At 28.7% G+C, this 13,300-nt stretch overlaps 1 protein-coding gene and 1 pseudogene across 2 annotated transcripts; both read right to left on the reverse strand.

Annotated features, from left to right (window-relative positions):
- Positions 1–2,608: 2,608 nt before the first annotated feature.
- Positions 2,609–5,445, reverse strand: LOC149880198 (uncharacterized; annotated as a pseudogene). The gene is made up of 7 exons (XR_016446237.1): positions 5,312–5,445; positions 5,091–5,168; positions 4,555–4,789; positions 4,107–4,235; positions 3,410–3,574; positions 3,095–3,271; positions 2,609–2,952 (listed from the first exon to the last, which is right to left on the reverse strand). The product of XR_016446237.1 is annotated as an uncharacterized LOC149880198 (transcript).
- A 3,458-nt stretch (positions 5,446–8,903) lies between these two features.
- On the reverse strand, positions 8,904–13,147 carry LOC145195330 (chymotrypsin A-like). The gene is made up of 7 exons (XM_090070469.1): positions 13,007–13,147; positions 12,780–12,917; positions 12,087–12,215; positions 11,366–11,437; positions 10,952–11,179; positions 10,609–10,859; positions 8,904–9,291 (listed from the first exon to the last, which is right to left on the reverse strand). The coding sequence occupies exons 1-7, from the start codon at positions 13,059–13,061 to the stop codon at positions 8,977–8,979; spliced, it is 1,188 nt and encodes a 395-aa protein (XP_089926595.1). The 5' UTR covers positions 13,062–13,147; the 3' UTR covers positions 8,904–8,976.
- Between the last annotated feature and the right edge of the window lie 153 nt (positions 13,148–13,300).

Genomic DNA, 13,300 nt, shown 5'->3' on the forward strand with positions numbered 1-13,300 from the left:
GAGGGAATCAGCAACTTTGGTAAGCAAAATGTAATAAATCCACCTTTGGTTGATCAAGATCAAAATATATTGCCACTACTTCATGTAAACCTTGGTATTATGAAACAGTTTGTTAAAGTTCTAATAAAAAGACGGCGAATGTTTTGCTAATCTGTCTAAAATATTTCCTGGGCTGAGCAAAGAAAAGTTGAAAGAAGACATTTTAGACAGCTGATAAAAGACCCCTTTGTCGAATCTATGAACGAAATTGAAAAGCGTACCTGCAATTTTTTTATTTCAGTGATCCAAAATTTTATCGGGAATCGTAAATCAGAAAACTATTTACAATTAGTTAACGATATACTGAAGCATCTCGGGTGTAAGATGAGCATAAACTTTATTCTTATTTGGATTCACTTTCTGAAAATTTTGGAGACTATAGTGAAGAGCGAGGTAAAAAATCTCATTAGGATATTCACACGATGGAAGAACGGTACCAAGGGAGCTGTCCACTTTCTGAAGCTAAAATAATCTGATAATAAAATCTGTGAGTAATCAATGTACTTGGAAATACATAAAACAAGTTTTTTTAATCATTTGCCTATTTTAGCGAGGTAGAATAAAATATCTCAGTGCTTATCTAGCCTATGCAGCACCATCTACAAGTGCTAATACCAGTAAATGCCATGTAAGATAACCTATTAACATAAAAAAATGAACGTGAAAAACATCTGGAGTTTAGTGGCAATGCTTACTAACTCATAATTTTTTTCTAGGGGCGAAATGTCACAATAGAATTTCTTTTATTTCAGCTTTGCTACATTTTTCAATATATTTTTTTCACAAGTGGTTTGAACATAGGAGAGAAAAACAAGTAAAGCTGCCAACAGTGTGACTCATTCGTGCTGTAAAAGAGACGAAGGAAAGTGTTTTTGCAGAGCAGCGGCCAAAAAAGTATGATTTAAAATATCATATCAGCAGTTTTGATCTTTATGTTTAGAATTTCAAAATAATTTGAACAGCTTCTTTTTTTTTTTAACTATTATATTGTTAACAAGCGTATTTCTCGCATTTGTTTTCATATCACCGAGTTTTAAACCTCGATTTCAGCCATTTAAGAGTGTGTGACGTATACTTTATAACATTTTTATTACCTTAATAATTATATACAAGTTTAAAATTGCAATCATTCGTTAGTTAAACGTTTTCGTCAGCTAAAAGTTTATTTCGTTAATTTAAAAGTTTCTTTTAGTAAATTATAAGTTTATTTCATTTATTTCGTCTAAAACATTTAAAAAATTTTCATTTTTAAAGTTTACTTGGGTTCCTCGTTAAAATCTCAAGTGTCTCGTGAAAGCAAGTTTGACCTAAGATACTCAATCAGACTGAACTTTTAAGAAGAGTGAATGTTGTTTACATGTTTTCCAGATGCATTTTGAGAAAATGATTAAGATCCAGTAATTTAAAAAATTTCATTACAATGAAACCTTTAATAGACCAAATTGTCATATTGTTTTTTCTCCATTCCCAAATAATTATCTTTTATTTCAAAAAAGAAATCAAAAAGATTCCTTGTTCTGGTTTTATGTAAATTTCAAATGCACAAATGTGAATAAGATGTTCGGGAGATAAAGAAAAACATAAGTTTGATTTAAAGAGCTCAAATAATTACGAGATATACAACAAAAAAGATTTTCTTTTCGATAAACCCCAGCAAGCACACAACGTTGAAACAACGTTAAAAATGATCAACGTCGATCAACGTTATTTAAACGTTGTTTCAACGTTGTGTGCTTGCTGGGATATTAGAATATTCTTGAATCTTCTAATACTTGTTGAAAAGAAAATCTTTTTTGTTTTATATTTTTTAAGTTTAAAAATCACATATAAATTAAATCTTTAAAGTTTATTCTTTTTTTACGATTTCCTCTTCACCTCATATTAGTCAATTAGTAAATGAACATGTCAACAGTATCTTCACCAAGCCTCTTTTTTATTGTCTGCCAGCTTTTATGACTTTTCATAACTTCCAAACTTTTTTTTATTTTGTGATGATTTCAAAATCTTTCTATTAACAATATTTAGTGGGGAAATGTCTTTAAGACTTTAACTAAAATTTATGTGCAAGTTGTCTTAGGACAAATTCGCAACGTGATAGATAAAACAATTTGATTAATTTCTGACTCAAACATTGATTTTGTGATGTAAATATTACGAATTATCATAAATTATCATGAATTATTTTAATTCGCCTGTTTACTAAATATTGATATTTCTGCGAAAGTATTTCCCAGATTTAATGAACACAAATTATTAACATGGTAATAAAAAAAATTGCGAAAATTTAAGATATTCCTTTAACTTTTAATAATTCTCTCTTTAAGTAAAATTTTCTCTGGGATTTTTCTCTGGGATTTTTCAACTCTAGTTTTCAAGCATACTTGTTCTGGTGTTTATTACTTTCAAGAAACATCTTGATATCTGTTATTATGTTCTGGTGTTGTGTTACTAGTAATGTACATAAGTTATACATATTTTTCCTAATATTCATTTAACTGTTACAACTAAAACTTATATCCACTTCAGATCAATTTTTCATTCTTAAATGAATTGTAAAAAGTAAGAAAAGTTTTTGGGTTTCACTGTAAATTTCTAATCATCAACCAATTTCAAGTTCAACATCAGTTTATCGATTATTTAATTATCGATTATATAAATATCATTTACAAATGATGTAATTTCAGAATAATAAACTCTAAGCTGTGTTTTATGCAGATATAAGTTCTCCAATTAAAATTTTGACAATCTCTCCTTTGATTTCGATTACGCTTTTTTTTGCTGCATTGATTACGATTCTTTTCACTTTTTGAAGAGCGTCTATTACCTTCGGCTTGTTTTCTTCAATTATTTTCATGGTGGTACCTTTAACAGCAGATCCCAATTTGTTGACAGCCGACTTTACTTTTGACCAAACTGTTAAACAAAAGCAAGTTAGTAAAAAGCTTTTTCAAAGAGTAGGAGGGTGAGGGGGTCAAAGAGTACCAGTCAACAGCAAAGACTAAAACAAATCCACGTTAAAATGTTTAGGAAACCTTTTTTTATAAAAAATACTTACTATCAGCAATACTTCTTTTGACAATTGCTTAATTCTTGCTTATTTCCTCGATCGCTGATGTGAAATCTAATTCTGCGACTTTTTCTGCTGCCTCGATATTGCTTATTGCAGCAGGTGCAATTTTGTTTCTCAACTGCTTGATAATGTTGTGCACTTTGCTTCGGATGCTTCTACAGACTAAAAAGCAACATACAAGTACACACTTTTGACAAAATGACACATTAAGCTATAGTATCGACAAAATCAGAAAATGCTTTGTATTTTAAGCCTTTTGTCTATCACTTTAAAAAAACTGTCGAGGTTTTAATGACTTACTGTCTCCGTTTACTGGAAGCAAAGCGACAAGCTCTTCCAGTTTCTCGGCCAGCTGATCAAGATGGCTGTGGTAGCGGTTGAGGAGTACAACGACAGAGTTTCTCACCATAGCGTTGGCGTTTTTAAAAGAATCAATGATTTTACTTTTCGTCTCCGCCCAAGTTGCTAAACAGACAAAAAACATCGAAAGATGTCGATAATATTGCGTTTAAAATATAATTATATATATATATATATATATATATAACGCTAGATCGACTTTAGGTGGCATTTTGTAAAAAACATAACTTAAAGTGGCATTTCATAAAACGTTCGAAAATTTTTAAAGTAAATGATGATATTGAATAAAATCAAGTTGAAAAGTATTGTGTGATGTGTATTAAGTTAAAAAGAATAAAATATACCAAAAATACTTTAAAAAAAAAGTACACACACATATATATGTACATATATATATATATATATATATATATATATATATATATATATATATATATATATATATATATATATATATATATATACACACATATATATGCACATACATATATATATATATATATATATATATATCTGTGTGTGTGTGTGTGTGTGTGTGTGTGTGTGTGTGTGTGTGTGTGTGTGTGTGTGTGTGTGTGTGTGTGTGTGTGTGTTTTACATATATATATAAATCACCATAAAATATAAAAGTGCGTACCATCGGTATATACAAAAGGATTTGTTATGGCTCTTGTGAAAGCCTCTTGGATTCGTTTTGCAAGATCAACAAAGTCGACGATGCCCGTCAGTTGCAAATTCTCCAGCTCCTTTAAGGTTTGAATTAGTTCTAAAGAAAGTGGTCAGCGGTTATTTACTGATGCGTATGCTTAACAAAGTAATTAAATGTTGTAACCTAGGAACCATTAAGACAGGTTGTTTTTATTGTTTTGCTGAACAATTTATCGTTTTGCAGTCGATCGTCGTAATGAACGGTTACCCATCGCTGTTTCCAATTCATTATCTTTATTAGATATTTTGTTAGTTATTATTAGCAGATATTTTTTTTATTTATTAGATATTTATTAGATATTTATTAGATTTTACTTATTAGATATTTTGTTAGTTATTAGATATAAATAAAACCAAAGATAAAAAAAATAGCTTACGGTTAAAAATGACTTAAAGCTGCTCTTGCGTGATTTCTTTGTTGATGTTGATGTCCACATTGTTAACTGTGATGGTTTTGCCGTTGATCGAAACTTGTGACAGCAGAGGCAGAAACACCTTGAAAAGATCGGCAGTCTTCTTGGCCATTTCAATCATCACATCGGCAACCTCTTTCACAGCAGTTTGAACGAGGTTGACGAGCGAATCAGAAGCTGCTTGTAGACTGGGGCTATTCTGAGATTTAATCAAAAATATTTAGAGTTATACCAACTTTATGAAAAGTCAACCTGATATTTTACACCATAAAAACATTTCAGACATCCAAAGAAAGCCGAGATTAAGCCGAGATTAAGCCGAGATGAAGCCGAGATTAAGCCGAGATTAATTCCAGTCCCCTTGCAGAGAAAGAAGTTAAACCAGCCTGTAAAAAAGATAAAAAAGAAATCGAAAGAGCATTTCTAACTATATAACACCTTTAAAATTCAAGTTTGTTTAACAATAGGTTTTTATAGTTTTATAGTTCAAAGAAACTTACGGTTTGTAGGTAGCCATCATTTTGCACGAAAGCAATTGTTTGTGAGAGAATTCCCAAAAGTATAACGGCAGTTATCATCTATTCACAAGTTATAACATTTAAATATCAAGGCTGTATATACTTAGTAAATAATATTTCATCATCTTATGTACTTACAAAACTTTATTTTTTCCTGCACTAAATTAAATTATTATTGATTTTTGTAAGAAATATAATAATACATTAAACTGTTTTGAGCTGTCAAATAGAAGCGTATTGCAATAGATTGTTCAAGCAACTACTTGAAGAACGCTATTCAAAGCATGGTCTGAGTTTATATTGATCAGCCAGTGGGCTTCGTTGATTTTGTTTGATCAGGTTACCAGAGGGAGGAATCGAGTTTTAAAATAGTTATTGATACTGTTTATTGACTCACATGTGTTGCTTTAAAACTCACTGGTTTATTTTAAACCTTGACTTGATTTTAAGAAAGCTTAATTTTTACAAGATTTTTCTATGAAAACCTTTTCATGGAAGATGTTTTTAATACGTTGATCGTTCATTTTTATCATCATAGAAAAAAGTAAAGATTTTTTTGTAAAAATTAAAAAGAGACGTGATTGTTTTGTTAATTTAGCAATAAAACAATTTATAATAAGATAATTATTAATATACATACATAGATGTAATTTATGATAAATAAGTTTATAAATGCAATTTAGCTTTAATTTGTCATTGAGTTTAACATGTTGGGCCAATAGCAGAATTGCAATTTGCTAAAATCTCAAGCTCTTTCTTAAAGAAATACTTTTTATTAAACTTATTTACACTTTATATTTATTTTGAATATAATATTTGTTTTAAACCCAATATTTGTTTTGAATTCATAATTTATTTTGAATTATTTTCAATACTAATTGCATCAAATAGATTTTCAATTATAATAATTTAAGTAAAGATATTTAGATTGACTAAAAATAAATTCTTATTGAGGGTCAATTTATGTTTTTAAACAATTTAGGTAGTCACTATATGTAGCAAACTATTTAAAATGTGATCTTATTAGAAATAAATAATACACACAAAAAAAAAAAAGAAGCCTACAGATTCCGCCATACTTTCGAACTTTGGTGGATTGGATTTAAGGAGTTTGTGTTTGCTTAAAAAACAACCGGACACCGAACCTTTAAAATTTAAAAATCTATTTTCAACGTTTATTTTGAAATATTTATTTGAAGTGAATGCAATATTTAAAAGAACCGAAAACTTTTGATCGAATTTATTTTACTCAACTTCTGGAGACTTTATGAACGAATTTAAATAAGTATTCCGATAATGGTAAGATTTCTGCTTCTGAATTAGGGCCAGAATGTATTCTTCATAATGGTGGTTAAATCTTCGTTTAATTTATTGTACTCAGTACCTTCTTGTATTAAATGTTTATCTTTCTGTAAAGTAGGGAAACATGGGGCAAGATGACGAACGCTTTGAAAAGCACTTATATCTTATTCAATAACTGTTTCAATAAGTAAAACTTTATCAAAAAGTGGAAAAAAAATTATTATGCTTTACATTTGTATAACAAAAAACCATATAAAAATTAAAAATAGCCTGGAAAAATGTAATTTTTTAAACAATTAAACTATATATTTATATAAGGCTATGCAAAAAAAAGTCTACTAATTAGTTCATAGCAAATTCCAACACAACAAAATAAAGCAAATGTCATAGCTACACAAGCTATTACCATAAACCTATACTGTAATAACTTTTGTGTAGCTTAGACATAAGCATAATGTCTAAGCTACACAAAAGTTAATACAGCATAGGTTTATGGTAAAACATGCACTTTGGCGAAACGACAAACGAGTCATCTTGCCCCGTTCATCTTGCCCCTAGGCTACTTAATCTTCAAAATGACTCAGAACTCTACATAAATAAGTTTTCATAGCTTAATACTACTTGTATGGCTTTCAAATTGAACAAACTGAATAAGAAATTCTTGCTTACCTTTGGCTGGTGATGTAATGATGAAATAAATCAAATACAATTGGATAATTTTTTTTTCCTTAATATAGGAAAAATCTTTTTAATAATTATCTTTGATTTTGAAATTAATATTTATAAAGAAAGCATAAATAAATCTAGTAGATGTAATCTACTTCCCTCTCACCTACAGTCAGATTTCATATTTAGTTGAGTTTTGAGAATAACAATATGTTTTCATCTTGCTCCATTCGTCATCTTACCCCATGTTCCCCTATTTGTTAAAAATGTTATTTAAAAATATTTGATAAAGATATTGCTTCCGATCTTTCATGTTGACAAATTTTGTTCATCCGTTTTTCAAATCCTCAAAAGAAATTTTCTAAAAAAATTTTCTTTTTTTAAGGTAGTACACCAATGAAAGTGAAAAAAATTTTTTTTTTTTACTTTTATAATTTAACCAATATAATCATCGTAGAACTCTCATTTTAATTAAACGTACATAATTTTTTAAAAAATATCATTCAAATTTTAAAAGACGTATTTTTTTCTTAAACTGGTCTTCTATTTTATCTAAACTAATATCAAAATGACAAATTATGGACTCATTCAAAAAACCCAATTGTTTGTTGCTTGAATTTTTTTTCCTAAAAATTAGTTTTGGCTGATTAATGAGTTGCTCCGTTCGCAAGTTGTGGTTGAAAAAACCTTAACCACGCCGTGAAATAACTATTTTAACCTTAAACAATGTACGAAGTTGTCCAAATTCTTACAATACTCGAACCATAAATGCAGTGGGTCTCAAAAGCAACTCTTATAAATAATACACGATTGTTCAAATTTAAGTATCTGTATTTGACTGTTAAAAAATGATTACGCATTAGAATATGGCACGTCGTAATTGTATGTAAAAATGTAATGGTCAAAATTGCGCCCGATTGGGCTGATATTGCGTGTCGTGATGATGTATGATTTTAAAATTTTTATTTGCTTTATCAGCGCATACACGATATCATATTAAAAATGGTGAAATTTAATTGAAATTATAAACTAATTAAAAAATTTTGGCAGTTTAACTTTAATTTATACTCAAAATGTTTATCCTCCTTTTGATTAACAGCAATATCCGTTGCTGGTTTTAAGAAAGACTTTGTAGTGCAGTGATAAGTGAGGTCATACGTTATTACGGCAACTGACTGATTTAGAACGAACGGATATAATAAAGATACACCAGTTTTTTTGGCTATTATGACGCGCGTAATAAGGTTCGCGCGCTATTCTGAACGCTATTTTGTGTCAGACGTTATTGTTACAATCGTTATTTCGAGAGGCAAAGGTTCAAAGTAATTGGGTACAACTTAGATTTGAACCAAAAGTTGCTTTTTCTCTCCTTATTATAGGAAAATATGCTTAAATTTAACATACATTTTTTCCTAATTTGAAATTTTTTTTTTAACGTTTCTGCGTTTCCTGAATTCTAAATTTATATTAAGTGATAAGAAATTTACTTTGAGTGATGAGAAATTGTGAAGTTAGGTTTTGGCATTAGAGGCTGAGACACATTTGTGCTAACACCAAAAAACGGTTTTTGAAAAAGATTAAAGTTCTTTTTAAATTTTATAAAAAAATTTGAAAATGTTACAAGAAAAAACTTGTCTTCGAATAAAAAAAACTTCATGTGAACTGAAATTGAATTTTGGTTTGAAACAGAATATATTTCACATCCAACAAAAAATATTGCTGAATATTTTAAAATATTTTTGAAAGAATTAGACTGTCCCCTTTGTGGCTAATACATTTTCTGGTTATCATTAATGACTACCGGATAAAGAAAAACTTCAGGCGATATATTTTCATGAGTTTATATCTAAATATAATTTCTATATTTTTATATCTAAATATATTTTTTATATTTTTGTGTTTAATTCTTGTTAAACACAATAGAATCGATCCAAGAACGCATTGCTTTTGTATTTGCATAAACGCCATACAATCCTTGTCTCGCGCATCCAACGCCCCAAGATATCGCTCCCCATAAATACCAGACATCTTCGTTTCGCTTCAAATCAGTTACTTTGCAAACTAGGGGACCACCGGAGTCTCCCTCGCAAGCGTCAATTTGACCAGTTTCGTATCCAGCACATAGCATTTGGGGTGTTATATCGAAATTTAATTGCTTGTAAGCCTTAATGCATTTTTCTTGGTTGACCAATGGAACTCTGGCTTGTTGTAATACCTAAAATTAAATAATAAAAAACAAAAAAGCAACAAAAAATACCAATCAAGATATATTTTTGCTTTGAAATTGTTTTCCTAAACTATTTTGACAAAAGCAATAAGATACCATCTACTAGGTTATTTATTGTCAACTATTTTTCCAAAGAAAGAAAAAAAATTTAACCAGAAAACATTTATATTGATAAAGCTGCGATCATAAGTCGCATATTGATAAAGCTGCGATCATAAGTCGATCTGAAGTCGCATTGAAATAACATTAACGGATTTGTTTATATATTAGCTAATCATAAAATTATCTGCTGGTTTGTTATAAAATAAAAACAAAAACTAGACGAAAAAGAAAGAAAATTGAGGCCATTGCCAAACTACGGAGTTGAAAGCCTGATTCAAAGAAATCAAAACAGAGAAAAAAGTCTATAATGGTATTAAAACCAGAGGTTGACTACATCCACTATGTATACATCCACTATGTATACATCCACTATGCATAAAGTAAATTCCTTTTAAACTTTATTTTAAAGATTTTATTTTTTTTCACAACTAATGTATTTTTCGCTGTTCAACATTTTGATTAAGCGAATATACTCAAAGAAACTTTTTCGTTCAAATTAATTTTTTATTACCTTTTAATCGGTGATAACAAAGAAGTTTGTTATTACCGAATAATATATATATATATATATATATATATATATATATATATATATATATATATATATATATATATATATATATATATATATATATATATATATATATATATATATATATATATATATATGTATATATATATATATATACGGAGAATATTTAAAAAGTCAGAAAACAGCCGATTGCTTGACTTAGTATTGCTTAGTTAAGTAATCAAACAGCTATTTGACTTTAAAAAAACTATTAAAACTTGATATATATATATATATATATATATATATATATATATATATATATATATATATATATATATATATATATATATATATATATATGTAAAATACAAACACTTATCTCCATTATTTAGCTGTAGCTGTTAGGAGATTATAAAACCGCATTACATAATTTTATTGCTAGCAGATTAAATAAAAGTGACCCCTGAGTTTCACACAAAATTAACTAAGCATGTAAGTTTGTTTTACTAACAATTTATTGAATGTGAAAATTCGAAAAAATTAGTTCTTGTTCTTTGGAGTTTCACATTAAATTTTGTTGCTGTCTTTGTAAAAGTTATCAATAAGATAACTAAATGTAGTATAAATAAATATGATATGAGAATTAATCCTTTGTCGGTCTACACTACGGAAGAATAAATATATTTTACCGCTGGTCCTTCTCCAAACTCTTGCAATAGTCCCCAGCCAGTGATAAAACACTCAGTACCCACCGGAAATGTAAGGTTTCCATCAGCTAAACAAGCTGTTTTTACGTAACTGTTTAGACTTGCAGTTGAATTAAGTCTTAACAATGCCAAGTCATAATGAAAACCATTACTTTGGTATTGAGGATGAAGTAAAAGCTCTTTAATGCCATAAACCTGTTCCCAACCACTGTCTGTTTTTATATCATGTTCGCCTATCAGTACATGTTAAATCAAGAATACCATCAACTTTCGTATTTACATTCATTAATCTACTTAATCAACTTTGAAAGTATAGAACCCATACCTAATTTTAACCAATAGTGGTCTTTGTTTTGATTATCATAAAAACAGTGCGCAGCACTAAGTACCCACTCTTCGTTTATCAAAGTACCACCGCAGTGGTGGCCTGGATTACCGGTGTTATAACGATAATCAATGTTCACTTGCCATGGCCAATCTCCCGCCTTTGCATTTTTTCCACCTACGATTCTTCCATGACCTACTCCTTTTGTGCCACAACCTGGCTGTAAAGCTAAATATATATGTGTGTATAAACAAATATATGTGTATATATATATATATATATACACACACACACACACACACACACACACACACACACACACACACACACACACACACATATATACGCATATACATATACAACAATAATTTATCAGTAATCCCAGTTGAAAAATCACATTTAAGCAAAATAAACCTCTGCTTCCAGAACTAATTGTCGGAGAGCTACTAACGTGTGTGGTTTTAGGAGAACTTGTAGTGGTGAAATCTGTTGTTAAAAGATTGACACAGTTTATTTAATTCTTTTAATAATATATGTAATAAAATGATATATGTCTTCGCATATATCATTTTATTACATTTTCTTATTAACAAAAAGTTTTTTGTTAACAACTTATTTACAATGTTAAAAACAACTTAACAAAAAAAAGTTTCACACAGTGCCGCACATTAGAAGTGTTAATGTAAAATCTATTTGCTCATGACCATAGCTAGTTCAAACATATTCCAAAACCCTTTTTTTTTAAATTCATGAAGTTTAAAATGTTTTGAGGTTATTAAGGTTTTTCAAAGGGGAACCTCAATATTCTCAGTATATAGTAGGCCAATCTAGTTTAAATTTGTAAATGAAACTCCAGAGTTGGCGAATAAAACTCATAAAACCATTCAAACGCAAATAGAAAAACTCCTTCCAACAGTTATTAACTTAGGACTAAAAGTTATTGAAATTTACCATCAAATAATCCTAACTATGATTGATAACAAGATATTAAATTTTCTCACTGAAATTTCAAGTAGTCAAATGATATATACGTTTGGATATGTTGCGATGTAAAACAACATGAATAATTCTCAGCACAAAAAGTTAAAACAAAACTCATTTCAAAATTATATTTGACAAAAAAATATTAAGTTACTATTTTTCGTGCACAATTCACATGTTTTCTGGCATCTCTTTGCTACACTATTTTGAAATGGCCCTTTTGTACAAAAACCTTGCTTTTTCCAATTTAAGCAAATAATATCTTTCTCAATATTGATACAACCTGAAAAATGAAATTTTGAAACTGAAAGTGAATATTTGTTAAGGCATTTCTCACTTATATTTTATATTTGTTATAACATAACATATCTAATAACATTTTATTGTTTACATTACATTAGATTCACTCGAACTTAATTATTTAAATTGTCTCGAATTTAATTACTTACGTTCTTTTGGTATTTTAAATGGCACTAGATAAAAATTTGTTTTTTGGTTTTATAGAAAATTATCAACAATTTATTTGTGTCATTTTTACATCAATCTACAGCTAAATGTCTTATTAAGATTTCATGCATGTTATACCTTTCTATTATTGCTTGATTTTTCGATTTGTTAATTTATATTAGCTGATATTAACTTATGTATTTGTTACTTTATTACATGGTTAAGAATTTTCTTTTTGAAATAAATCTATAAATACTTAAAGTATTGATTATGATTATTCGTGTTGGTGTTTCTTTTTTAAAAAAATATTCATTATCTGCGCATCGTTTATATTATTAGTTACGAATAAAGTATTAAGATCTTAAACCGACCCAATTTCAATTTTCTAGCAAATGATTACCAGGCAACAGTTTCTTCGTGCATAACCCGCATGTTTTCTGGCAATTCTTCAGTACATGAGCTTGATATGGTCCTTTTTTACAAAAACCTTGCTTTTGCCATATCATACATTGATTTTCTTTTCCTTTGTCAATACACTCTATAACGAAGATTAGTTTATACTCTACCAAAAAGGTTATAAAAAACTCGATGTCTTAAACGAACGAAGTTGAATAATGTAATTCTTACCTTGAGTTGAGCTTTTAAATACCCAAATTACAATTAAAAATATAAATTTTTGCATCTTGGCTGGTTTATAACTGATATGTTGCGCTTTTGTAGGTTTTATTTTGTATTTATTGCACAATGTTTAAACATCTTGAATTGCAAGAAGCATGTGAATAATTATTAAAACAAAGCCATTTATAAACAAATAAAAAGCCAGGCTTCAAATTATGGCTTAACAGCAAAAATAACAACATTCTTTGCTTGGTGACACAGTAACTGATTGGTTGTTAAATTAAAATCAAAGTAATATCTAAA

The sequence above is a fragment of the Hydra viridissima genome, unplaced genomic scaffold (genome assembly GCF_058129835.1).
Source record: "Hydra viridissima isolate aposymbiotic clone 2 unplaced genomic scaffold, HvirCarnegie_v1 scaffold_13, whole genome shotgun sequence".
NCBI lineage: Eukaryota > Metazoa > Cnidaria > Hydrozoa > Anthoathecata > Hydridae > Hydra > Hydra viridissima.